General features: G+C 52.8%; 8 protein-coding genes across 8 annotated transcripts; 4 read left to right on the top strand and 4 right to left on the bottom strand.

Annotated features, from left to right (window-relative positions):
- Positions 1-453: 453 nt before the first annotated feature.
- HD553DRAFT_342248 (uncharacterized protein) lies at positions 454-1,017 on the bottom strand (the record flags this gene model as incomplete). Its single annotated transcript, XM_046182730.1, has 3 exons — positions 454-486; positions 712-881; positions 990-1,017. The coding sequence occupies 3 exons, from the start codon at positions 1,015-1,017 to the stop codon at positions 454-456; spliced, it is 231 nt and encodes a 76-aa protein (XP_046036628.1).
- Positions 1,018-3,959: 2,942 nt separating this feature from the next.
- Positions 3,960-5,400, top strand: HD553DRAFT_311587 (uncharacterized protein). The gene is made up of 6 exons (XM_046179987.1): positions 3,960-3,978; positions 4,057-4,154; positions 4,215-4,306; positions 4,372-4,456; positions 4,512-5,109; positions 5,176-5,400. The coding sequence occupies exons 2-6, from the start codon at positions 4,138-4,140 to the stop codon at positions 5,215-5,217; spliced, it is 834 nt and encodes a 277-aa protein (XP_046036627.1). The 5' UTR covers positions 3,960-3,978; positions 4,057-4,137; the 3' UTR covers positions 5,218-5,400.
- Positions 5,401-7,336, top strand: HD553DRAFT_311584 (putative structural constituent of ribosome). The gene is made up of 9 exons (XM_046179986.1): positions 5,401-5,725; positions 5,801-6,111; positions 6,177-6,298; positions 6,363-6,468; positions 6,539-6,629; positions 6,701-6,843; positions 6,912-7,017; positions 7,080-7,134; positions 7,198-7,336. Exons 1-9 carry the CDS (start codon positions 5,556-5,558, stop codon positions 7,324-7,326), a joined length of 1,233 nt encoding a protein of 410 aa, XP_046036626.1. The 5' UTR covers positions 5,401-5,555; the 3' UTR covers positions 7,327-7,336.
- Positions 7,337-7,440: 104 nt separating this feature from the next.
- Positions 7,441-12,235, bottom strand: HD553DRAFT_342244 (RecF/RecN/SMC; the record flags this gene model as incomplete). The annotated part of the gene is made up of 19 exons (XM_046182729.1): positions 7,441-7,613; positions 7,673-7,765; positions 7,828-7,912; positions 7,982-8,047; positions 8,112-8,411; positions 8,483-8,736; positions 8,799-8,997; positions 9,054-9,635; positions 9,695-9,899; positions 9,966-10,102; positions 10,167-10,266; positions 10,335-10,652; positions 10,720-11,006; positions 11,128-11,151; positions 11,216-11,391; positions 11,459-11,576; positions 11,665-11,843; positions 11,904-12,128; positions 12,208-12,235. 19 exons carry the CDS (start codon positions 12,233-12,235, stop codon positions 7,441-7,443), a joined length of 3,549 nt encoding a protein of 1,182 aa, XP_046036625.1.
- A 766-nt stretch (positions 12,236-13,001) lies between these two features.
- Positions 13,002-16,511, top strand: HD553DRAFT_342243 (Nup93/Nic96-domain-containing protein; the record flags this gene model as incomplete). The annotated part of the gene is made up of 11 exons (XM_046182728.1): positions 13,002-13,228; positions 13,294-13,660; positions 13,729-14,265; positions 14,359-14,522; positions 14,608-14,965; positions 15,040-15,160; positions 15,228-15,541; positions 15,612-15,998; positions 16,061-16,252; positions 16,331-16,433; positions 16,498-16,511. The coding sequence occupies 11 exons, from the start codon at positions 13,002-13,004 to the stop codon at positions 16,509-16,511; spliced, it is 2,784 nt and encodes a 927-aa protein (XP_046036624.1).
- A 242-nt stretch (positions 16,512-16,753) lies between these two features.
- On the bottom strand, positions 16,754-19,194 carry HD553DRAFT_296224 (putative aspartate kinase; the record flags this gene model as incomplete). Its single annotated transcript, XM_046178512.1, has 7 exons — positions 18,955-19,194; positions 18,211-18,883; positions 17,347-18,120; positions 17,200-17,277; positions 17,006-17,136; positions 16,916-16,941; positions 16,754-16,854 (listed from the first exon to the last, which is right to left on the bottom strand). The coding sequence occupies exons 1-7, from the start codon at positions 19,110-19,112 to the stop codon at positions 16,754-16,756; spliced, it is 1,941 nt and encodes a 646-aa protein (XP_046036623.1). The 5' UTR covers positions 19,113-19,194.
- Positions 19,195-19,365: 171 nt separating this feature from the next.
- On the top strand, positions 19,366-20,304 carry HD553DRAFT_311560 (uncharacterized protein). Its single transcript, XM_046179985.1, has one exon. It carries the CDS (start codon positions 19,399-19,401, stop codon positions 20,290-20,292), a length of 894 nt encoding a protein of 297 aa, XP_046036622.1. The 5' UTR covers positions 19,366-19,398; the 3' UTR covers positions 20,293-20,304.
- HD553DRAFT_284594 (uncharacterized protein) lies at positions 20,305-22,576 on the bottom strand. The gene is made up of 8 exons (XM_046178205.1): positions 22,239-22,576; positions 22,118-22,126; positions 22,011-22,034; positions 21,908-21,924; positions 21,691-21,823; positions 21,449-21,598; positions 21,132-21,357; positions 20,305-21,049 (listed from the first exon to the last, which is right to left on the bottom strand). Exons 1-8 carry the CDS (start codon positions 22,380-22,382, stop codon positions 20,343-20,345), a joined length of 1,410 nt encoding a protein of 469 aa, XP_046036621.1. The 5' UTR covers positions 22,383-22,576; the 3' UTR covers positions 20,305-20,342.
- Between the last annotated feature and the right edge of the window lie 54 nt (positions 22,577-22,630).

The raw sequence follows: 22,630 nt of genomic DNA, 5'->3' as shown, positions 1-22,630 counted from the left end.
CATGCGAAGAGGGGGATCGAGGAGGAACGGTCCACGACTGCGACCCATACGCGGACATCGCGGGTCTCGCTCGGCAGTCAACTTTGTACGAATGATAAGCACGATCATACGAAATTCGATGCGGCGGATAAGGAGTGGTTCAAAACAGTACGGGATACGTACGAGAGTAGTCCAGCATGTCTGCGAGGAAGGAGATTGCGATTTGCGATGTTCATCGCTAGCGAAACTCGAGTACCGAGCTCTGTGAACAAGACCGCTTGCTGAAGAGCTCGAGATACCACCACCACGCTTCGGAATGATTAGCCTACGCTCGGCTTGCGCTCGCACGCTCAGGCATTGGGTTTCGGATTGGTTTCGATATCTTCACCCTTAATATACATTCTCCCCCCGTTACCCGTCCGGATCATCCATGCTTCCATCCCGGTGCTCATTGCTCGGTGAGATTAAGGCGTTCTACTCGGTGTCGATGATCTTGTAGCCCTTGACCTGAGATCGATCGAATGAATTAGCATTGTTGACTTTACCATCGGATTCTGGCGGGGTTCAAGCTGGGTAAATCGATCGGAGCGCGCGATCCTGTATGTGCAGGGGGAGGGAGACGCAGCATCTCGCAAGACCCTCATCACTCTGGCATCGCCATACCTTCACGAACTTCGTGCTACCACTTCCTCCTAGTCCATGAATCCCAAATATGAAAGTCCTATTGCTCACCTTGTTCTCCCGGATCATCCCCGTGTACATCTCGGCCAAGTCCCGACAGTGCTTGTAATGGTTGACCCCCTCGCCCCGCTGACACTTGATCAACTCTCCTCGTACGATCCGGGCCTTCATGGCGGCGACCCAGGATTCTCGGATATGCAGGTCTTGCTCGTCCAGACGCTCTGTGTGATTGGGGACAATCGAAAGTTCAGGGGAATAGCAGAAAGATAATTGGATATAGACATGTCAGCAAGGGCGGGCGGGTTCGACGGGCAGCTTGAAGAGCTAACTCTTGAAATCCTCGACGTTGGCAGCCATTTTGAAAGGGGTGTGCGAGATTAAAGATGGTTGTGGATGGATGACTTGGTAGAGGTGAATATGATGTCGATAGCCATCCAGAATATCGACCTCGATACTCTGACCTCTCTCGACCCCGACCTCTCACCCTGTGGAGACCAGAGACTCTTCGCGCAAAAGACCGGATGAGCCCTAAGACCTCGACCATCTAAGTTACCTACTCATAGTACCTGTATCCTCTTGAGCTTCTCGTAACGGCTTCCCTTCTTGCTCCCAGCCCGAACTCTAGGGTTACACTGATCATGAACACCAGATCATTATAGAAATCACACTAACAAAAGTACAGAAGGGGATGGGCAGGGTAACCCGCTCGAGTCCCCAGAAGCGTGGTTGGGATCGCGACGACGATTCCTCTCCAGATCCGCTTGCCAATGACGAGATTCACGAGCTCAACGAACCCGTCCGGTCCCCCGTCACTGTCACAAGAGGTCGTAAGCGGACGACATCAAAAGCTCGTTCGACTTCGAGGACCTCGAGAGCTAGCACGAAGCTCTCGTCGTCGTCCAGAGGCCGAAGAGCTAGTCGGAGTAGCAAGACGAGCTCCCGGACCCAGTCTTCTAGTCCGGTCAAGGCTTCCCGCCTCCAGACGGTGGTCGACGACGAGCAGGAAGTGGCAGAAGAAGGTGACGATAGCGATGACAGGGGTCCGCGGTCGCCTCCAAGGGCCACAGAGTCGATCAGGATCTCTGATCCGACACCCTATATCAGGGGTTCCGGTGCGGCATCGCAGCCCGTCATTAAGACGGAATCGCCAACGCGGGATCCCACAAAGGAGGAACGGAAAGATACTATCAAGCTTCCTAAGAATGTCGCTTTGCAAGCTCCTGAGCCGGCAGAAGACCTGGACGCCGAGGCGGATGACGTCCCTGTAGACGCGTCTGTGAACCCGCTAGATATTCTCGCAATGGCCGCTCATGGCGTAAGCGGAGGCGATCTGGATAGGAAAGTAGACGCAGAAGGAGAACTGGTTGCAGAAGGAGAATTGGACGCAGAAGGGGTAATCGACGCAGAAGGGGAAATGGACGCCGAGGGAGAATCAGATGCAGAAGGGGAAGTCGATGCTGAGGGAGAACTCGACGCTGAAGGGGAGCCGGACGTAGAGGAGACTCCGAAAACGGAGACAGAGTTGAAAGAACCCAGAGAGCCGGTCGTGGAGGAGGACTTGGATGCAGAGGGAGAGCCAGACATGGAAGTGGATGACCTCGCCGTGTCGCACACCGACAAGCTGGATGTGAGGCTAGATTCGATGGCTTCTATCGGAACCATCGAAGCCAGAGAGTCCGAAAATGCTACGGAGGCAATCATGGCTGTAGGGTCCGCAGTGACCGAAAAGGCTGAAGAGGTCAGCAAACCGGCAGGGTCAATGGGTGAAACCGAAAACATTGAAAAGGTCGAGCATACAGAAGAGGCTCAGCAAGACGAGAACATCGCAGAAGCCGAATTTTCGGAACAGCGCAGGCAGCCCGGACAGGCCGAAAAGACCGACAAGGTTGAGGAGGCCGTACAGACCGATGAGATGGATGTCGCCGGAAGCAATGAGGGAATCGAAAAAGTCATGGAGACTGAAATTGCCAAGGAATCCGAGCAGATGACACAAACGGAAGAAGTCGAGCAGGTCGAGCCGCCTCGTCAAGAACCGACAAGCATGGAGCTCGACGATATACAGCCACGACCGGCGTCAGAATTAGCGTCCGCTCTTCCTATTCTAGCCGGATCTGACGTCCAGATGGAAGCCACAGGGGATGGTCGGCAAAGTTCCGAGATCATTGGCAAGTCGGCCAAGCAGAAGGAACCTGAGGCTGCAGAGTCAGCCTTGCTCCAGCCGTCTTTACCGTTCAAAGGGGATGCGACTATCGCCGCTGATGATGCCGATGGAAACCATGCCGCAGCAGGTCATGTGCCGTCTGCCGGCGACCTTTCGGACAGAGAGCGAGTGGACTTGCCCAGCGCAAACAATGACGATGACGGCACTGCATCAATTTCGGCGATGCCAGTCGACTTGTTGCTCCAGGTTTCTGCAGATTCGGGTCAGGCCGCTACTGTCCCTCACATAGCTACTACGGCTCCTGTGCCTACAGCGCTCATGACCGATAAGCAGAGGCGGAAAGAATTGCCTGAACCCCCTATCCCCATGGGCCGCGTGAGCGCGCGGACGCTGGACCGGGTCATAAGACAATCTGTAGAAGAAGCGTTGGTGATACCGGTCTTACCGGAGGCCAAAGTTGTCGAACCTGAACCTGAACAGGCGTCGGTACCGCAAATTGCCGAACCGCCAGCGCATGTCAGCGATGTACAGCCTATCGCTGGTTCCAGCAAGAGCAAGGCTCCAGTTGTCCAGATGGGAAGCATGTCTGAGCGTCAATTTGCTCGATTCATGCGTCAGCAGCAAGAAGAGACGCAGAGATCGAGCTCGTCCAAGCGGGCCACCGACTCCGTTGATCGTGACGAGCCTGGCGGTTCCGAGACCAAACCAGGCAAGAAGCGCAAAGTCGGCAGCAGCAAGACGATCCCAGCCAAAGATGCGGGCATACAAGATCACGAGGACGTTCAACCTGGAGTGAATGATGGGATTGATGTTGACATCTTGGACGCGCTCGAAGGATCCCCTGCGGCAAATACGTCGAAAGGTCGGCAGAAGCAGAAGTCGAAGGTCAAGGAGAAAGGAAAGAAGAACGCTATAACACCAGATGCCGAACCCGAGGCTGTCGAGCCGGGTATTGCCACGATGGAGATGGGAGATGATCATAGCGTCTTCTCAGAAGATATCCGCGAAAAGAAGAAGGGAGGCAGGCGTAATGTCAAGGTGAGTGCCGTCGAGGACAAGTGGAACGGTTCGCCGCTGACGAGCAAGGATCATAGGTATCATCGCCGACTCCAAGCATTGCTGTTCCTCCTGGTCCTGTCGCCGGTACAAGCAAGAAGGTAAAGATAATCAGACGCATGCTGCGCCGATCAGATTGCTCATTCACCTGGTACCGTGCCCCTCTTGCCGTATATCAGACTGCAAATGGTAACGAGCAAAGCGACGACGAAGTTTATTGCCTGTGCAAACGACCCTACAACGAGTATGATGGACAAGAGATGATACAATGTGATGGGTAAGACGAGATCGGAAAAGTTGGAGGGAGGCAATATGCTCACGTCCATCTCTACATTAGCTGCGGCGGATGGTATCATCCCGAATGCGTAGGACTCGATTCGAAATTGGTGCCTTTGGTCGGTTTTTATAGCTGTCCAGAATGCGACAAAGGTATACAAGCGATTTCGTTCGGTTGAAGTGGCTTTGCACGTGGTTGATCGTTCCACTTGCAACAGATCCGAGTATATCATGGTCTACGACCTTCCTTGAGAAGTGTTTGAGATCCGCGTGTCTCTTACCCAGAAAAGAGCCACTTTCAAAGTGAGTGATCTATTACAGGTTACTCGACTTAAGTACTGAAAGGGCTCTCTGGAAGGTATTGCTCTGACGCCTGCGGTGTTCATCATATGATTCTCACCATGGAGGAACGACAAGTCGAAGACGACCAAATCATGCAGTACGTAAAGGACGCTCGTCAACCTGAAGCTTACATCCAGGACCACACAACACATACACAAGGGGAACGAATCGGGTGCGCTTCGGCTGCCAAATCCAGACAAGATGCGCAGCTACGGGAAGACCAGCAAATACTTCTGGAGAGACGCGACTTGCTTGCGGAACGATTGCGGCTTGCGGAACACAAGATAGGACTACTCGATGCTGCAATAAAGGCAGCCGAGGCCTTGCCTGATCTGGAGATCTTACCGGAAGATACCGCGGACGCACCGAAGAAGAAAGGGAAGAAGCCTTCCAAGGCGAAGCCTGGGCCGTCTGCAGAGGATCGTCGGCCTTGCGGCTTCGACGAGAGTTTACTCGTAGATGGCATGGAGGCAGCAGATAACGACAGGACAGACGCGCCGGGATCTGACGTACAACTGCAATCAGTCTGCGTTCAGCCCAAGCGGAAATGCGCCAGACACACAGGCTGGCAGAAAGTGCGTAGCGTCGCGCTGGAGATGGAACAAACCTCACTGGTATGTAATGGCGCCTGGCACCTCTACGATCTGTTAGCTGACCTTCTCCCCTGTTCCCCTTCGAAGCGAGAGGAGGCGATGCGTCTTGCAGGTAGGATTCGAACTTAACGATCGTAACGACAACCATTCGGATTTGAACGCGCCTTGTACAGTATGTATTTCGTGACAATGATCGTCTTTGAGCCTTGTACACTTTGTAAAGTATTATTGTACAAGTATACAAAGTAGTGCTTGAGTTTGTGAGCAATTACTGGTTTTCTGTAATCTGATCCATCATGACAGCCTTGGCCCATGAAACCTACTCTCTCGCATCGGCGCGCGGCCATCTCCGAGTCGCTGGAGTAGAACGAAACCTGATATTCGGGACTGCTGCTCTTTTGGACGAAATCTCTATCTCCAACAGGCAATCAGCAGCTCTACCTTCTTCCCTTCTTGCATACTACACCATGTCGAGCGATCTCTTCAGAAAATCTGTACTTAACAGACTGCCGGCGATGCCGCCGACTAGAGCGCCATGGGCCGAAGGAGATGAAGACGAAGATACGATGGAGCAACTCGCAGAAGAGGAAGAAGGACTGAGCGATATTTCAGCCCTGCCCAGCCAGGGAAGCACGAGGTGAAATCTCATATTAAGCTTCCTGTTCGAAGTGTAGGCTGACGTTTTCTTGGCCTGCCATTCTGGCAAGAGCAGCAATCCCTCCAGGTCATCAAAGGCGTCAATGTTTGCTTCGTCCGACTTGTCCCCGATCTCGCCAGCTACATACTTTGCACAAGCTCTACAGGTCAACCCTGAAGGCTATCCATGCACGTTCAGAGTCTACTACACTCCCTCAATGTTGAGTGCAATATCCCAAACGAGTGATGGCGGGAAAAAGGCATCTCTACTCGTCTGTCATCATGGCGCTGGTAGCTCGGGAACGACCTTTTCAGCGTTGGCGAAAGAAGTTCAGGAGAAGAGCAAGGGCGAGCTCGGCGTGCTGGCATTCGATGCAAGAGGGCACGGTAAGAGCGATTGAATAGTTTATACGGGTTTCGAGTGAAACCGACTGATTGGTTCTGCTCTTTAGGCAAGACAACCACCGAAGACGGTACAAAGGAATTAGAGCTATCTTTTGACAATCTGCAAAGAGACTTTCTCGCTATGATTTGTCAGATCTTTCCTGATCCAACTGAATCGCCAGACCTTGTTGTGAGTAGTCGAGTGTGCCATTCAATAAAGTGCGCAGAGCAAATTGTTTATTATCTCAATCTAGCTGCTCGGTCATTCCATGGGAGCTTCCCCCATCATCTCTTCGGCCCCTATCCTGCAGAAGCGAGGCTACAAAGTAGTCGGTGTCATCGTTTTGGACGTCGTTGAAGGTGCGCATTTATGCAGTTTTCGAGAGTAGCTTGATTATTGTATTGATATAACGCTTCCATCATCGAACAGGTACAGCGGTCGAGGCGCTCCCCCTGATGCGAAGCATATTGTCGCAAAGACCGACAAACTTCCGCTCGGTTGAAGGTGCGATAGACTGGCAGTAGGTATCTTTGTAAGCTCACATCCCTCCTCTATTGAGAAACTTAAAACGCCTGGCTACACACTTTGCAGCTTGACTTCGGGAGCCGTCCGCAACAAAGAGTCTGCTCGGGTTTCGGTCCCTAGCCTTGTAGTGCCGAAGCCGGGACGAGCGGATGGATCGTTGGATGTCATATGGAGGACCGACTTGATGGCAACATCGTCTTTCTGGGAAGGTGAGATCGCCCGGATCTTGCAGATTGAGCCTGAAGCTATTAACGCCTGCTTATGTCCTGGATCATAGAGTGGTATCTGCACCTGTCGTCGCATTTCCTTGCCGCAAGGTCTGGCAAGCTTTTGGTGCTTGCCGGTCAGGAACGTCTCGACAAAGAGTTGATGATCGGGCAAATGTGGGTCTGGCGTCGTGTTGATAGCCTAAAGCCTTCTGTGCTTATTGAATGACATCTCGCAGGCAAGGCAAGTTTCAGCTGGAAGTCCTTCCGGATGTCGGCCATTATTTGCACGAAGTACGTGGACTTCTCCCTGCCAAGCTGTCTCGATTTCGTACTCATTCTCGCTCGTCAATTCAGGACAAGCCCGAAAGATTAGCTGGAGTCCTCGTTGCGTTTTGGAAAAAGAACACGAGCGTACTGGTCTTACCGCCCAAGGTAGGCAGTGCAGGTTACGTGCAGAAGCTCAAAATGGTCGGAGATCCATGAAGACCTCAAGAATCTTTCGTAATGGTGTATCATTATATAGCATATTCTTGACCTAGATTGGAACCTCGTGCTTGACAACCGAAGTGGGCATGTACAACGAAATGTCGTACCTGGCTAAACGCTGACGTCGACAAATTCTTGTGCGTCCTTCTGTTCGATCGTTCTGATGGTGCTGACTTTGCGAGCATCGAAGAGGACGCCGTAGAACTTGTTGGCTTCCGCGAGCATTTCCGGCCGGAAGGTCGTGGTAATGAATTGAGCGGAAGCGGACATTTCGTGAATCATGGCTGCGATTCGCATGTTAGCGCTCGGCCACATGCTATTCTGGCCCGATCTCACCACTCACCTGCGACCGCTGTTCTGTATTGTGCGTCGAGATTGGCATCGATCTCGTCAAAAAGATAGAAGGGGGCTGGATCACATTTTTGAATTGAAAACACTAAGTGAAGCCAAACTGGTCAGCTCTGTTCTGATTGCGACAGCTTGTGAAATACCACCTACCCATTGCCAACGCTACGAGGGACTTCTGCCCTCCAGACAATTGCTGAATCTGTAGACCTTCGTCAACTTTTGAGTTGAACGATACCTGTAAGCATGGTCAAAGGCTGTTTTCAGCCAAGGCGATCTATTGTGCTCGAACCTGCGTCTGACTGACCTCGATCGAGACGCCGGTATAGCTATCGATCCCCGTTCGGACTGCTTGCGATTGAGTTTCCAATTGCTGGTATTGCGAATTACTGTAGTCAATACACATCGCTGATTAGTCAAGCAGATGTGGTACTTACCTCCCCGTCCAATCGCTTCAACATCTTCAGCTTTCCTCGTCCAGCCGGTACCAATTTTTCGAAAGTTTCGCTAAAGTATTTCGAGACTTCCTTGAATGTCCTCTCAATGGCTTCGTCTTTTCGAGTGTCTAGCGTTTCAATCAGGTCTTGAATACTCTCGCCGGAGATGTCTAGTTCTTCTCGTCGTTCGAGCAAGCCGTCACGCTGCTTGGTGAAGGTGTTGTATTGCTCAAAGGCTTTTTTGTTCACGTGAGAGTATCCTTTGAGGTGTTCCTGGACTTTGTGAAGTTTTTTGACCAACTGGTAAGAGAAACCGATCAGCGACTGAATGGAAGACAGGCCTCGATTTTCAGAGTCTCGTAGGAATTTACCTGCTCAGCCTTGTTTCTGGCATCGGTGTATTTCTTGTATGCTTCCTCGGGCAGGACACCCAGGTCACGTATACTCTTGTTGCACTCCTCTTGTCGATTCGTCAACGTTTGACGCTTGACGATGTATCGTTCGGCGGTCTTCTGAGCTTGAAGGATGCCGCGTGAGTTCTGCAATTGTTGGGTCTGCAGTTCATCCAATCGGGCAGCATTGGCAGCAAGACTCTGATTGATCGAGTCGATCTCGCCGTCAGTCTCTACAATTTGGCGACTGATCAGCTTCGGAGTACGTTCTGAAAAGACAGACCGAGTGTCTCACGATCGACAGTCTCCTGGAGCGCTTCGATGGAAGCTTGTAATGTCTGCTGCTCGCCTCGCCAAGTATCGATGCTACCGGCCTGAGTTCCCGCACCGGGGACGTCCGTGATCCCTGCATGAAGGAAATCTTGCAGATCGCTTTGCCGGCGCAAGAGGTCCTCGTTCAGTTCTATCTCGAGGAGACGCTTCTGGTTGCCAATCTATAAAGGAGCACCAGGTCAGCGGAGCCGAGAATGGATCAAGAATCGCGTCTCACCTGTGATCGCTCGTGAGCTATTTTCTTGTATTCTTCTTGCTGCCGCGTGAGCTGAGCGTTCAGGTCTCGAAGAGTTCGAATTTCGGCCGCAGTCAGGTTCTGGGTGAACGCAGAGCCCATCTCGGCCTGCAGAGCCTCGATTCTGGTTTGAATACTTTGCTCTTCACGTTCTGCTTCTGCAAGCGCTCGCTCCATTCGCTCTACTCGTACGCGAGCTTGCTCGTTCTCTTTCGTGATCCATGATGCTCTTGTAGTGAGAGCGAGCCTGTCGTCCAGTTGAGCTTTTCTCTGCGATTCAATGACCTGTATCTTTCCGAGATTCACCGAGATCTCTTGCTCGAGTTTCATTATGCTCGCCTTGACTTCTGCATGCCTGGCTGTCTCGGTATCCAGTTTCCCCTTCCAAAGCGCTACTGCCTTGATGGCATCTATTCGTGATCGACGAATGTCGTGATATCCTCCGGTAAGCGAACCCTTGCGGTCGATACGATCACCGTCCATAGTGATGGCAGAGACCCCATGGTTCTTGGTGTAAGATCCACACGTCTCTAGATCTCTGCAGATAACTGTTCTTCCGAAGACCTGAAATTCGATGCGTCAGTATCCACGAGTAGCCTAGATGCATATACGTTCTGTCTTACTTGTTCGAACGCAAGCCGATATGTCCTGTCGAATCGAAGCTTGCTGATCATAGGCACAGCGTCATCGGCCGTGGGAATATCTACGGTCGGTGTCCTGAGCCTGTTCAGGGGCATGAACGTGACTCGACCCCGGATGTTGTCCCGTCTCATCTGGTTGAGTATCTTGGTCACCGTGTCGTCATTGTCGACTACGACTTGGAACAGACTGGGAGCGAGAGAGAACATGTCAATTTACGGTTGGAAATACCTCTTGAAATTTGATGCTACCGACCTGTTTCCTGCAGTCACTTCGACCGCGACCTTGTACTTGTCATCTACTTCGAAGAGGGAGTAGAGAGGACCGTAAACTCCATCCAGCTTGAGCGTCTTGGTGATTCGCGCAATGGCCTCGAGACCTCGATTGGTATCCTACCGATCGACTTGCTTTAGCTGCGTGACCAGGTTGGACACGGTTACAACCATAGGATCTCACCTTGTCCATCATCGAAGCCAGCAAACGATCCGCATTCTGCTTCTCCTCGCGCGTCGTCGACAGACTATGACTGAGCTTCCCATCTTCCCGTAGCAGAGATCTTATCCCATATAAGGCCGTTAGACACTCCGCATCAAACACCTCTCTAAAGGCCGTCCTTCAACTCACTTTCGTCGCTCGGTTTGCTCATCCATCTGTGCCTTGATAGCCTCTTTCTCTTCGCTCTTGCTCAATACACCCTGCTTGTTCTCCTCGAGACTGTCTTCCACTTCGGTCTTCCTGCTTTGAGAATCCTCTAGGTCGTCTTGTGCGGTAGCGACTTCACCTCGAATCTGTTCGACGCGACCTTGTTGATCGGCCAGCGAGGTCTGAGCGGTTTCAATTTCCTCCCGAAGGTGGGCATCTCGCTCAGCTTGAGTTGCGAATTGGTTCGATCGTCCTTGTTTCCCGTAGAGCGCTTCTAGTCGACCTTGGGCTGTGTCGATTCTGTGTACACCGTAGAGAACGTATATGAGAATCAAGTAATCTCTCAACACCGATGGGCAGCACTGACTCCTGCCTCAGCTGTCGCTCTTGCGTCACTCGTTCTTCATACTGAGTCCCCAGCTGATCAAGCTCCTCCCTGACCTGCACGAGTCGAGTCTCGATATTCTCCAGCTCTTGTTCTCGGTCTTCCCGCGTACCCGCTCCGTCCTGGTTGGCCTGATCCACATCATCTATGAGACATTCCAGCTCGGTCCTTCGCCGAATCAGGTCTTCCAGCTGTGTAGTGTTCTGTCGAGACTGCACGGCCAAGTTGGACAGCTTGATGTTGGATTCTGTTTGCTCCGTTTCTAGATCCTGTATGAATGGATCGCAAGACAGTAAGCGTCGATTTTTCAGCCTGAGAATTGTTTGCACTCGCCTTGATCTCCAGTTCTCGCTCGTCGAACTCTCTCCGCGCGGTATTGTTATCGTTCACGTTCTTGTTATGATCGCCTTCGATCTGTGACGGGAGCCGAGGCTGGATCAGTACCGCCCAAAACACAAGTCTCCAGCCTGATACTCACGCTATGTAGGGCTTCCTCTACATCCATCAGCTCTCTCTGGTAGATAGCATATTCGAGACATCTCCTCTCCTTGTCCTTTTCTTGGAAATCCTTCAGTTCGGCCTTTTCATCGTCGAGCTCCTTTAGTCTCTCCTCAATCTTCTCGAGGAGGTCCATGATCTTGGTTCGTTTGGAATCTGGACACCAAGAGATTTGGAATTAGCCTTATCTGCGGGCAGTAAATCGGCTTCGCTCTCGACTCACTCGTCTCCTCCATGATCTTCATACTTTCTTGACGTTTCGACTCATAGACGCTTGTTCCGGCAATCTCTTTCAAAAGGTCCAATCGTTCGGATTCCTTCTGATTGGTGATCGCGGTGATCTAGATAAGATTGACGGCACGGTGATGCAGTGCGATGGATGAGCTTTCCCTACACTAGTAGACTGGGGAGGTAGGATCCAAGACTGACTCGACCTTGCGGTACAATGTAGTACGGATTGCTTCGGCTGAAACCTGCACTCTCCAGCAAATTCATGACCTCGGCTTTCGTAGCAGATTTCTTGTCCAGTGTGTATTCGTCCTTCTTGAGACCGATAGTTCTTCGCAGGGTCAGCGTTGAAAGCGAAGTAGGGAACCGTGAATCCGAATCTACGTTACATAAATGGTCAGGGACGCTTTAAATTCCATTTGATTAAGCCTTGAACTCACTATCAAAGACAATCTCGACATATGCGCTCATGATCTGACTCCTCCCCGTTCCTTCGTGCAACAACCCCGCTCGTTCCTCTCGAGACAGCTTTTCGTAAGCGTCCGAGAGGACGAACCGAATCGCACTGAAGAAGTTGGACTTTCCCGAACCATTACGCCCGACCACGACATTGTGTTTGGGAGAGAAGGGGTCGACGGAGATTTGGTCACGGTAGGATTTAAACCCTGTCGAACACGGGATGAATTGTCAGCTCGGGGCTCTGCGTCAGGAGTAGGAAGCAGAAAAGGATAAGCCCAAGCTTACCCTGGATTGTCAACGTCTTGATGTGCATACTGAAAGTTGATCCCTGCGTTTCCAGATGGCTGAAGTGATAGTCTGCCGTCTGGCTGGCCCAACGGAATGAAGAAGGAAAGTACAGTCACTTCGTAGGAGGCTCTTCTAAACAACCTGCACAACGTCGTCTATCTCCGCTGTCTTGTGGTGATCCGAGATTAGTCACAAGCAGTCCGGACTGTACAGATCTAAGATTCGAGGGATGTGCTTCGAACGCTGTTCAAGGTAGTATGGGTGGTGTGCACAAGTGCAGATAGAAACGTCAACAAGCAATTCAAGCAACAAGCAACAAGCAACAAGAAGCTAGAAGGTCGATACGCCCATCTCGATCGCGACGAACGAAGGGGAAACGCGCGCGACGCGACTTTAATGGACATAGAGCATGTCGATGTAGAGGTCGTCAGCTCGACAGCTTATAAGAAATATAGGCCATGTCACCACGATCTTGCAACTCGCTCTGCAAGCCCTGCAAGGGGTTGCAGACGTGCAAGAGGTCTTCAGAACAGTCCGAACAGGGCGGATATACGAGGCCGAGGCGATGACAGGACATCAGGAACCGACATCGACCACCTGGACCGGGTCCGCCTGTCCTTACGGCATGTTATCGGTCGCAAGTATGCATATTCGTTATGTCGCCTGTATCGAGCGGTCCTCGAGGTCAACATTCACAGATCTCACAGACCTGTCCTATACGACTGCTGCATTCCAAATCCGTGTGGTGAATCGCCTTAGACCAACAAAGATAGACATCAGACTGTTCCTCAATGTCATCTCTACAGGCTCTGGCCAACGAATCCTACGGCTTACTCCCTCCTGGGTCCAGGTTGGAGGGCATTCCTCAGCTCAACTCGGGGATTGAAGATGTTCTCAGCGGGAGTGCTAAATTGGCCAAGGCGAGAGCTGGTCTAGGTCTGGTCGGTCGGGGAGGTGCATCTGGCCTGAGGAGTAGCACGAACAATGTTGCTTCTGGATCTAATGCTGACGGTGGAGCGTAAGCCATATCTCTCCGTTCTCCCAATCTAGCACGACTGACCTGCTCTTTCTTCCCGCTACCAGCGCCTACCTGCTTGCTACCCACGGCATCAATGCACCTTCGCTGTCTTCTCAGATCAATCAGTTCTCCCAAACTCTTCCTACCACCGCTCAGACCACGTCCGCTGCGCCTCAGAGCTCCCATAACGACGCTCCCCTCGTACCCCTGCCGACCTTTCTCCAGCAACACAAGGAAAAGATTATACTCAGCGCCATCTCTGATACCCTCCGTCGAGCGGTCCGTGATAGCGAAGAGAGATGGATCGACCGGTGTGATCGAGAGTGGAAGTCTCAGCGTGCCAAGATCCTGGAGGAGATGGGTGTAGGGAACTCGAGCGGCGCACAGGCGGCTCTGGGTGAAAGTACCATGGGTCGAAGCAGATTCGGTCAAGTCAGTAGCTCGCCTATCTCACCATGGAATCCCACTCGTACTGACCATGCAACTGATCATCCATATAGTCTACCATGAAGCCGAACTTCTCAGCTTCCACGATGGGCGGCCTGAACCAATCGACTAGGTCTAGCAACGCTTCTAATGCGCTCGAAGCCGTCAAAGCTCAACAGAAGATGATGCAATACGACAGCGTCGTCAAGGCGCTCAACTCTCGTCGAAAGGAGAAGAAACCGTTCCCAATCATCAATTACATGAAGGGACAGGTCAGCTCTGAGAAAGAGTCAGATCTCGGTGCTACCTATACGTTGCTTTCTCAATTGCTCTCGGAGAGCGCAGACGGCTCAGCTCCGGGCGAACGGGCGTACGCCAAGGGTTACATGGCCGAAGACCAGTCCCGCGAGCGATGCGAGGTTTTGACCAAGTTGATCTCGAACGGGACCACTTGGCTCGAGAGAGCTTTCGCCGCACACGTCGACAAAGTTTTGTCAGAGAAGGTCAAGGAGATTCAAGTAGGGGGTGTGCCGGGATTCCGCAGCAAGGTCTCAGCATACGTGACGTACAACTATGAGAAGAGGAGCAACCCGCTCAGTGTCCGACTAGAGGTACGTGACGAGAGCGATTTTTCCGTCTACGTCGTAGTGTCTTGTAGCCAGGCTGATCATCAGCCAATCTGCTTCTATACTTTGGCTTGACAGAAAGTTGCCAACTCCTTCTTTTGGGTCGAGGTGTTCTACCTCATGCGTGGTGGTCGAACCGATGATGCGTTGGAGTTGGCCCAAGAGAAACAACACGCTATGCCCCGCAAAGATCGAAACTTCGCAGGCTTGTTCAGGGCATGGGTCAACAGTGCGGACAGGACGTGAGTGTTTGTCGAATCTTTTCCTACATTACATCGACCTTCCCCTAGACCCTAGATCTTAATGCTGATTCTCAACCGCGTTCAGACTCCCGGCTGAACTTCGGACCGCCTTCGAGACCGACTTCAACGCCCGTATCAAGCACAACCTCGAAAAGGGCGATCCCTTCAAGTATGCCGTCTACAAATTGCTCGGCCGTCAAGAGATCCACAAGAAGAACATCCCCGACGTGATTCAGCATACCGAAGACTGGATGTGGTTCCAGCTCAGCCTCGTCCGTGAAGTGCCGAGCGTTGGGTCAGGGCTGGCCGGCAAGAACGCCGGCTATTCGCTCAAAGACTTGGGAGCGCTCGTGGTCAAATATGGAGAGGCCGATCTGAAGGAGGGCAAGGTCCGATCTATGGTCTACTTCCAGAGGCTGCTGATGACGGCACAATTTGAGAAGGTACGTTTTACATCTTCGCCGATTTGCATTTATCGAGTGACATTTAGCTAAGTCGGGACTTGTATGCATTGCAGGCTATCGCCTTTTTATACGAAGACGACAAAGAGATCGATGCGGTACACTTCGCAATCGCATTGACCTACTACGGGTTGCTACGTGTGCCCGATGCTCGCACACAGTCCGAGACCGAGATCTGTGAGCGGCGAGAGGCTATCTACCGTCTGTCACGGGTTCCTGAGTTTATTGCCTTGGTATATGACAGTCACTGGCAAAGCAGCTTCAACACCGTTGACTGCCAACAGCTTCATGTCTGCTTCGGGCGTTCCTCTCAGCACCGTCGACGTGGTTTACTGCAACTTCGCTCGTCTCATTCAGCGCTATGTCCGCAACTTTGTTCGGGTCGACACGCCAGCTGCACTGCAATATGTGTATCTGCTTTCGCTGAATGCGGACGCGCCAGGCACGACGGGTGAGGAGCAGGTGCAGGCGTGTTGGGATATGATCCAGGCTGTGATTTTGGAAACGAGGAGCTATAATCTGGTTCTCAACGAGAAGGCTGCGGATGGACAGTCCATCGTGAGTGATATTTGCTGCATGTGGCGACGTCGGTTGAAGCTGAACTCGGTCCACTTTGCTATCACTTCAGCCTAGCGTGCTCATGCGCGACGTCAAGCTTGTCAAGGTTCGAAACCCCGACGGATCCGTCCGAGATCTGATCGCTCGCCTGGCAGCTTCCGCACCAGCGGACTTGCCGCTGAATGATCGCATCGAGCTATACAAATTGGCTGGGCAATACGACAGAATCATGGCTGCTATCAACAAGCAGCTGTCCGACTCGCTCGATCAGCCCGGAACTGGAGCAGAAGCGGAAGGTCAGGACGATCTGCTGGCATTCGTCAGGTTCAAGCTGGACGACTTGCGACGAGAAGGGGTCCAGGTCGGAAGCGCTGGACAGACGGCAGCGAACCAATTGCAAAAGCTACGCGAGGCAAAGGGCTGGACAGAGAAGGCAGATTACGAGAAGGCTCTGGCGGTAAGTTCCTTCTCCACACAATACCGACAAATCAGTACTGAAAATGGATCTTTCTCTTGAAGGCTGTACAAGCTACCGAGCTTATCCCCCTGGACAGAGATGTCCCTGGCATCACTCGAGCTGCAGAAGACTTTAAGCATGTTGACGATAATATCACCCGCAAGATCGACAAGGTGCTCGTGATGACGATGAATGCCATCTTCGAGCTGAATCAGCGAGCAAAAAGTGATCAAACGGCAGGCGATCGTCAGGACGTGAGCAGCAAAGGCTGAACATGACTTCTGAGAATAGAGACTGACTCTGAACCCTTCAATCATATTTACCGAACCCAGCGAATGCAGCGACTACGAAAACAGGAGAGAGCGCTTATGATGTTTGCGGGAATGCTCCGCTATCGTCTAAGCAGCGAGACGTACGCTCAACTCGCCCATTACGGTATGTCCATCATCGCCTGTATTGTCTCTCGACTCGGTAAGCTGATATTCCCTCTGCACAATAGACGCATTCTTCTAAGATACACGTCGCGTCGCAATTGTATTCATATGTCATGATGTCGTGATTGATGGCATTATTAGCCTCTTGAGTGCCGTTGGAGGCATCTGTATACATTTCCTGAGGTGTTGATGCAGGGTGTAGTTGGATACAGGTAATCTAATGTTGCTGCAGAAAGAGAATTGTTGTGCTATGGTCTGCCGTCTAATATGCGACGGCTGCAAGGCGCATCGTTGTCGTTAGTGACCAGCATAACGCACCTCTCAAATCACACACTTACCACCATTGCCTGCAGCGACTGGCACTGTTAAACAGGCTTGATGAATCAGGTTAAGGGCTTTGACGCCATCCTTGCCGTTGATAACTGTGTTTTCGACGATGTCAGATGATAGCCGCTCGAGGAAAGGAAATGCGCTATGACTCACCACAACTGATGTTGATCTCGCTCGCGCTGTAGATGACAACCGTGACAGATCAGCATTCAGAGCCAAATACCGTAGAACGGCTTCACTCACCCCTGAGAGATCATTTCGATGTTGACGTTGCCGTCCGCCAGGGTCGAAAACATCTTTCCAGCGATACCGACCATGTGTCGCATCTGTCGACCGACAAGCGACAAGATGGCCATGTCCTTGGAGACGGTGATCTGTTCGGCAAAGATCGAGGATCAGAGAGCTGTGGATTGCGGCGTAATTCAGTCGACACTTACGTGTCCGATCTTTTCGAGGTCGCGGACCAGGCGGTCGAGCCTCTCCTTTTTGATAAAGTCCTGCAGAGCCATTGAGACCTGCAACGACACGGAAGCTCGATCAACGTCAACACGCTCGACACTACCTCATCGGTCCAAACGACGTACGTGAACCTCGCTCGTGCTGATCAGATCCACCACAACCCCAGTCTTATCAAGAGTGCCGAAGATTCGAGCCAAGAACCCATGACTGATCGTCTTCCTGTTCGAATGGATGTTAATGACGATGATCTCGTCCTTGATGGTGACCGCCGTAGGCATCTTGATAGAGTCGATGATCTTGACGACCTCGTTGACGTCTCTGTTCCCCACTCCCGGGGCTGAAGAACCCGAAGCGCCTTCCTCCATATCTTCGCTCTGCGCAGGGTAGATGATCGTACCTTCCCCGGTAGGGTTCTCGACGTTTTTGATCCTGATGGGAATCTTGGCTCGGATGACCTGTTCCATGGTGAACGGGTGGATAACCTCGCTCCCGTAATAGGTCAGCTCGGCGGCCTCGTCGGGCGTGATGATGGGTACGAGCTTGGCCGTGGGGACCTTGCGCGGGTCGGCCGTAAAGATCCCGTCGACTTCTTTCCACACTTGCAACTCGCTCGCCTGTACGCCAACGGCACATAGAGCGGCACACAGGTCGGTGTAACCCCGTCCGATCTGACTGAGCAGGGACCCGGGAACAACGCCAAAGTAGCCAGTGATCACAGGGACACGGTTGCCACACGCTCGAAGACGCTCGCCGAGCCTAGCCGACAGACGATCGTAGAACGACTGGTCAAGCTGACCGACACCTTGGTCGTGGGAAGCCGAGGCTTGAGCCGATTCTTCGCCCGATGCGATGGCGCTATCGACGATGTTTTCCAGCGAGACGAGTTCCGAGTCGATACCCTGACGAATGCACGGGTAACGTGGATGTCAGTCAGAGCACCGCAGACGAGCAGCGAGGAGGCAAAGAGGCACGGCGGGCAGCACACTCACTCGATCTCGTAATGACGCGGCCACGATCTTGCATGCGAGTCGCTCTCCGATCCCAACGATGCTGTCTTGGCTCCTGGGAGAGATCTCGTCGATGATCTGTGCGGCGCTCAAGAAAGATCTCAACCGGTCGAGGTCTCTCTCGATCTCCTCGTTGAGTTCTTGCAACAGCGAGGGGTCCTTGACGGCATTCCGTGCAGCTTCGAGGTGATCCCGCTTCAGTTGATCCACAGTCTGGTGGAAAGCGGGCAGGTCGCTGTTGGACGATCCGTTGGTGTTCGAGTATCCGTTGATCCCGGGGGTCGAGACGGGGAGAAACCCGGAAGAAGACGGCGAAGAGACCGAGGGTTGGAAGGGGGACGGCGAGGACGATCTCGAAAGCTTCATGTCCTTCAAAGACGATATGCTGGAGCTCATCCCCATGGGTCCGTCAGCAGGCGTCATGCTGGGACCAGATCCGTTGTTGAAGAAACCCGAGCCAACCCTTTTAGGGTAGAACGGTGTGGCACTGCCTGACGCCGGCTCGGTGTTGCTACCACTGATGGCACCAACGTTCGGAGCGGGAGTCAGAGCCTCTCTTGAGGCTTGTAGCAAGAGATTGGTGGTCCCAAGAGCCTTGGTCGTTCCCGACCTGGCTGAACAGACGACAGCGACCTTGCTGTTGGGGATGTAAGACCTAGAGGTAGCCCCGCACATGAAAACCTACATCAGCTGCATGGAGAATTTGACTTCCCAACTCCGACTCACTCGACGATGGCTCCGATGCTTGCCAAGCTCTTGCCCACCGAAGTACCTCCATACTTTTGGATGACCCAGGGGACGCTGTCGTCCGACGAGTTGAATAGCAGAGGTTCGGGCGACGGTGCGGTAGGCGTCGAGCTATCCGAGCCGGTAGAGAACGGCATGGTACTAGTTTGTGCTGTATGTTTGAACCAATCAACCAGGAGGAGAAGATGCAATGTGTTTGAGATGCAAGAGATGATAATGTGTACCATTTGATCGAGAGGAGGTCGAGCGAGTCACGAACCAGGAGCTAGGAGTCGCTGATGTTTCGGGTTTCGGATCCAAATTCATAAAAAAGATGGAAAGTGGAGAGAGATAGGGGTAAGCAAGTAGCAACTAGGTCATTCGTTCATCCTGGCCAACTACAAGCTACATGTCTTCACTTTCAATTGCGTTCCACGTCAGACCATGGGCCAGATCAGATACGGTCCTCGTCGCCCATCCTTCTTCAGACCGCTCTCGAAACGCTCGCTCCGAATCCTGCACGCCCTGTTGACCACACACGAATCGACCTTCCTGCTCGGCGATTTCCTCGCGCTCTACCCTCGCTTGTCACGGCAAGAAGCCAGGACACAGGGAATCGGGTTCGAAGCTCTCTGCCTCGCCGCAGAGCTCAAAGAATGCGTGCTCATAGGTTGGGGAGATGGAAGAGATGCAGACGGCGACGGCAAGGTAGCAAAGGCTTGGCTGAAAGAGGTCTGGGGAAAAGTCGAGACGGATCTGCAAGACCTGGTATCGGGAGACGCCGTAGAGTCTCGAACTGATATCGACGCTGCCATCGATTGGATGCAAGGGGTCAAGATACATAAGATCGGGGAAGTCGAGACGGACTCGGCCGTCTTCACCGGACATTATTTGCTGTATCACCCGCCCGTTTCTCCTGCCCTTCAAGACGTTTTGGACATTCCCGCTCAGCGGACTGACAAGGCTCATAGCGCGGCATCGACGGCACTACCGCTGATCACGGAAGAGACGATATGGGGATACATCTTGGACTATCCCACGACGATGCCTGCCAACGAGAACTTCCTGGACGACGGTCTTCGCAGACAAAACGTCGTGCAGGTCAATTACCACCAGGTCTTCCGGGATGGACCTCTGATGGGGACCGAGTACTTTTGTTCGCCCTCGCAATCGGATTCGCGCAAGGTCAGAAATCACTTCGAGCGTTATAGACAGAGACTGGAGGGAGTGGTCGACCTTTCGTTAATGCTAGATGGCGTGGCCCAAGGTGCAGCGAGCGCGGCTACTTGTACCTTGCAACAGACTCTCGAGGATGCGTTTACGGAGATGCGATCATGACGCAGAGAGTTGTATGCAAGATGTGAGATATGACATGATACCCCCTGCCGCTACAGCTCGTCCTTGACCCTCTCCTCCGTAGGGCTCTCGTTCCAAACCGCTTCATGCTGTCCAGACTCAAACTCCTCTGCCTCCTCCTCCAGGGGCGTAACCGCCGATTGATCAGAGTGCTTGTGTGCGGGAGCATCGGTCTCGCCATGCTCAAAGTCGTCCGCTGCAGCTTCGAGCGGCGTATCAGCCGACTGGTCCGCTGCGTGCTCAGCACTGCCTGTAGGCTGGACGTATTCCGCGGTGACATCGCCTTGTTCTGGCTCCATCGGTACCACTGGCTCGGCCACTCCTCCGCCGGCAGAACCAGCCTCGACCGTCGTCTCTGCAGTTTGAGCCGCATCAGGCTGAGCGGCGGGTGTAACCCGGTTGACCACCTGAGGTCCAGAATCTTCCATCGCATCGTCCTCGTCCGTGACCCGGTCTTGCTCCTCGAACAACCGTGCCAATCGTTCTTGTTCCCGCTTCTCACGCCTGAGCCGATCGCGACGCTCTTCTTCTGCCCATTTAGCCTGTTGTTCCCTCAGCTTGGCGGCCTTGTCCTCGGTGGGAGTGGGAGCGGGCGGAGCGGGGTCCGTTGCGGTTTGAGTGATTATGGTGGTCTCGTACATGGTGACAAACTCTTCGTCGCTCTCACTTCCAGCCGGGACGTTCCCTTTCGAGATGGACTGCAGGTAGGTCAACAGGGGCTCGAATTTGAGCGGGCCGGCTACGAGCAGTCAGAATGACAGTAAACCGATCAGGATTCTCCCCTTTCTTCTCCAACACCGTGCAAAGACTCCGTGACCTACCAGAGTAAACATGCTTCTCCCCATCGACGGACCAGGTAACGACCTTGACCCCATCCACCTTCTTGTCCTTGGTGGGGATCCCCAGCGCCTCCCTCGCTTCGGCCTTTTCGTCCTTGATGAACCCGAAGTGCACCTTGTCCGAGAGTCGGTCGGAGAGTACCTTCCACATGAGCGGCAAGGAAGGGTTCGACGGGTGAATCAAGAGAGCGTGTGGTTGGTCTGGTTTCTACGAGACGAAGGAATAAAACAGATATCAATCGTTCAGCAAGATTCGCTCTTGCGCTTCCGTCGTGTTCAGTAGGGCATAATCGCCTCACAGCTGATCTCCAAGGCGTAATCTCGGAAGCCTGTCTGAGCTTCTTGACCTTCCCAGCGGGGACCTGTTCCGAAGCCCATTCGATGATAGGTCCAGCCTTCCTCTCCCGTTCGAAAGTCCTCCCGCGTCCTTTACCCGATTTAGTGTAGGCCTACGAGAATCATTGCAGGTTACAATCCGTTTGGTAAGCCCATACAGACTTATATTTGCAAGAGTGGTATCGCTTCGCGGTATTGTGCTGACCTTGACGGTAGGGAATCCTTTGATGTCCTCGGCCCCGCAGAGTGCCTTGTTCTCCGCTTCGTCACAGTCGACGTTGTAGAACGGGATGAGCGGGGAGAGGGATTCGGCGGCCTTCTGGAATTCGGGTGCCATGCTGATGTCGGGGAAGAGCATACGCAGTCAAAGTCAGCATTTCGAGAGAGTTTTTCAGTGATGAATCTGAGGATGGGAGACTTACTTTCTGCAATGACCGCACTAAGATTACGTTTCAATGGAACGTGAGATCGATGATTGATCAGCATGTTGAAAGGTACTTTCCGCAGTAGCCGGACAATACTCACCCATGGAGCGGTGAACGCAACGATCTATTGAAAGAGAGCCATTTAAACAGAAGGAAAAGTCAGTATTCGTCCAAAGGTGATGTGAGTTGGGATTTGGCTTGGCTTACCGCGAGGTTCTGTACGTGTGAAATGACAACAAGCGCAACACATCCGAGTCCGAGTTGGAACATTAGCTTAATGAGCATACCAACGCCATGTTGCCACAGCCTGACACGACGACAGACTCACCCCATCCTTGAGCTTGTTCTTCCAGGTCTTGCCGGACATTGGCATGACGGCTCCTTTACTTGGGAAGATGGCCGCGCTGACGGTGTAGATGGCCGACAAGCCCAGGAGGACCATCAACAGGCATGTCAGAGTGGCACGAGTCATGTTGGAGGTCGACGTCAGGAGTCCCAGGTCTCCTCTGTGTATCTGACTGTGAGGTTATCTGGAGGTCGAGGTCGAGACTGATGAATCGTCCCAAGTTCAACAGATCATGAGAGTTGCGTCGCAGTTGAGGTGATGGGCAGAGGTCCGTGGTCCACGTCATCAGCAAGCAGCACGAAGGGGTGGGCGGATGCAAAAGAGCAAGCTAACGTCGGAAACAAATTTGGTTTGTTTACGGGGGAAAGACGACG

The sequence above is a fragment of the Filobasidium floriforme genome (genome assembly GCF_021052385.1).
Source record: "Filobasidium floriforme strain CBS 6241 chromosome Unknown HD553scaffold_11, whole genome shotgun sequence".
Taxonomy (NCBI): Eukaryota; Fungi; Basidiomycota; class Tremellomycetes; order Filobasidiales; family Filobasidiaceae; genus Filobasidium; species Filobasidium floriforme.
Note: the sequence above shows the minus strand (reverse complement) of the source record. Positions and strands in the feature narration are given on the sequence as shown.

Coding starts and splice junctions, on each gene's coding strand:
- HD553DRAFT_311587 (XM_046179987.1), top strand. Junction 4,307..4,371: donor CTGTCCAGAATGCGACAAAG/GTATACAAGCGA, acceptor CACTTGCAACAG/ATCCGAGTATATCATGGTCT. Junction 4,457..4,511: donor AGAAAAGAGCCACTTTCAAA/GTGAGTGATCTA, acceptor GCTCTCTGGAAG/GTATTGCTCTGACGCCTGCG.
- HD553DRAFT_311584 (XM_046179986.1), top strand. CDS start 5,556: ATGTCGAGCGATCTCTTCAGAAAATCTGTACTTAACAGACTGCCGGCG. Junction 5,726..5,800: donor CCCAGCCAGGGAAGCACGAG/GTGAAATCTCAT, acceptor TGGCAAGAGCAG/CAATCCCTCCAGGTCATCAA. Junction 6,630..6,700: donor GAAGGTGCGATAGACTGGCA/GTAGGTATCTTT, acceptor CACACTTTGCAG/CTTGACTTCGGGAGCCGTCC.
- HD553DRAFT_311560 (XM_046179985.1), top strand. CDS start 19,399: ATGGGCCAGATCAGATACGGTCCTCGTCGCCCATCCTTCTTCAGACCG.
- HD553DRAFT_284594 (XM_046178205.1), bottom strand. CDS start 22,382: ATGACTCGTGCCACTCTGACATGCCTGTTGATGGTCCTCCTGGGCTTG. Junction 21,599..21,690: donor AAGGATTCCCTACCGTCAAG/GTCAGCACAATA, acceptor TGATTCTCGTAG/GCCTACACTAAATCGGGTAA. Junction 21,358..21,448: donor TTACGCCTTGGAGATCAGCT/GTGAGGCGATTA, acceptor TTCGTCTCGTAG/AAACCAGACCAACCACACGC.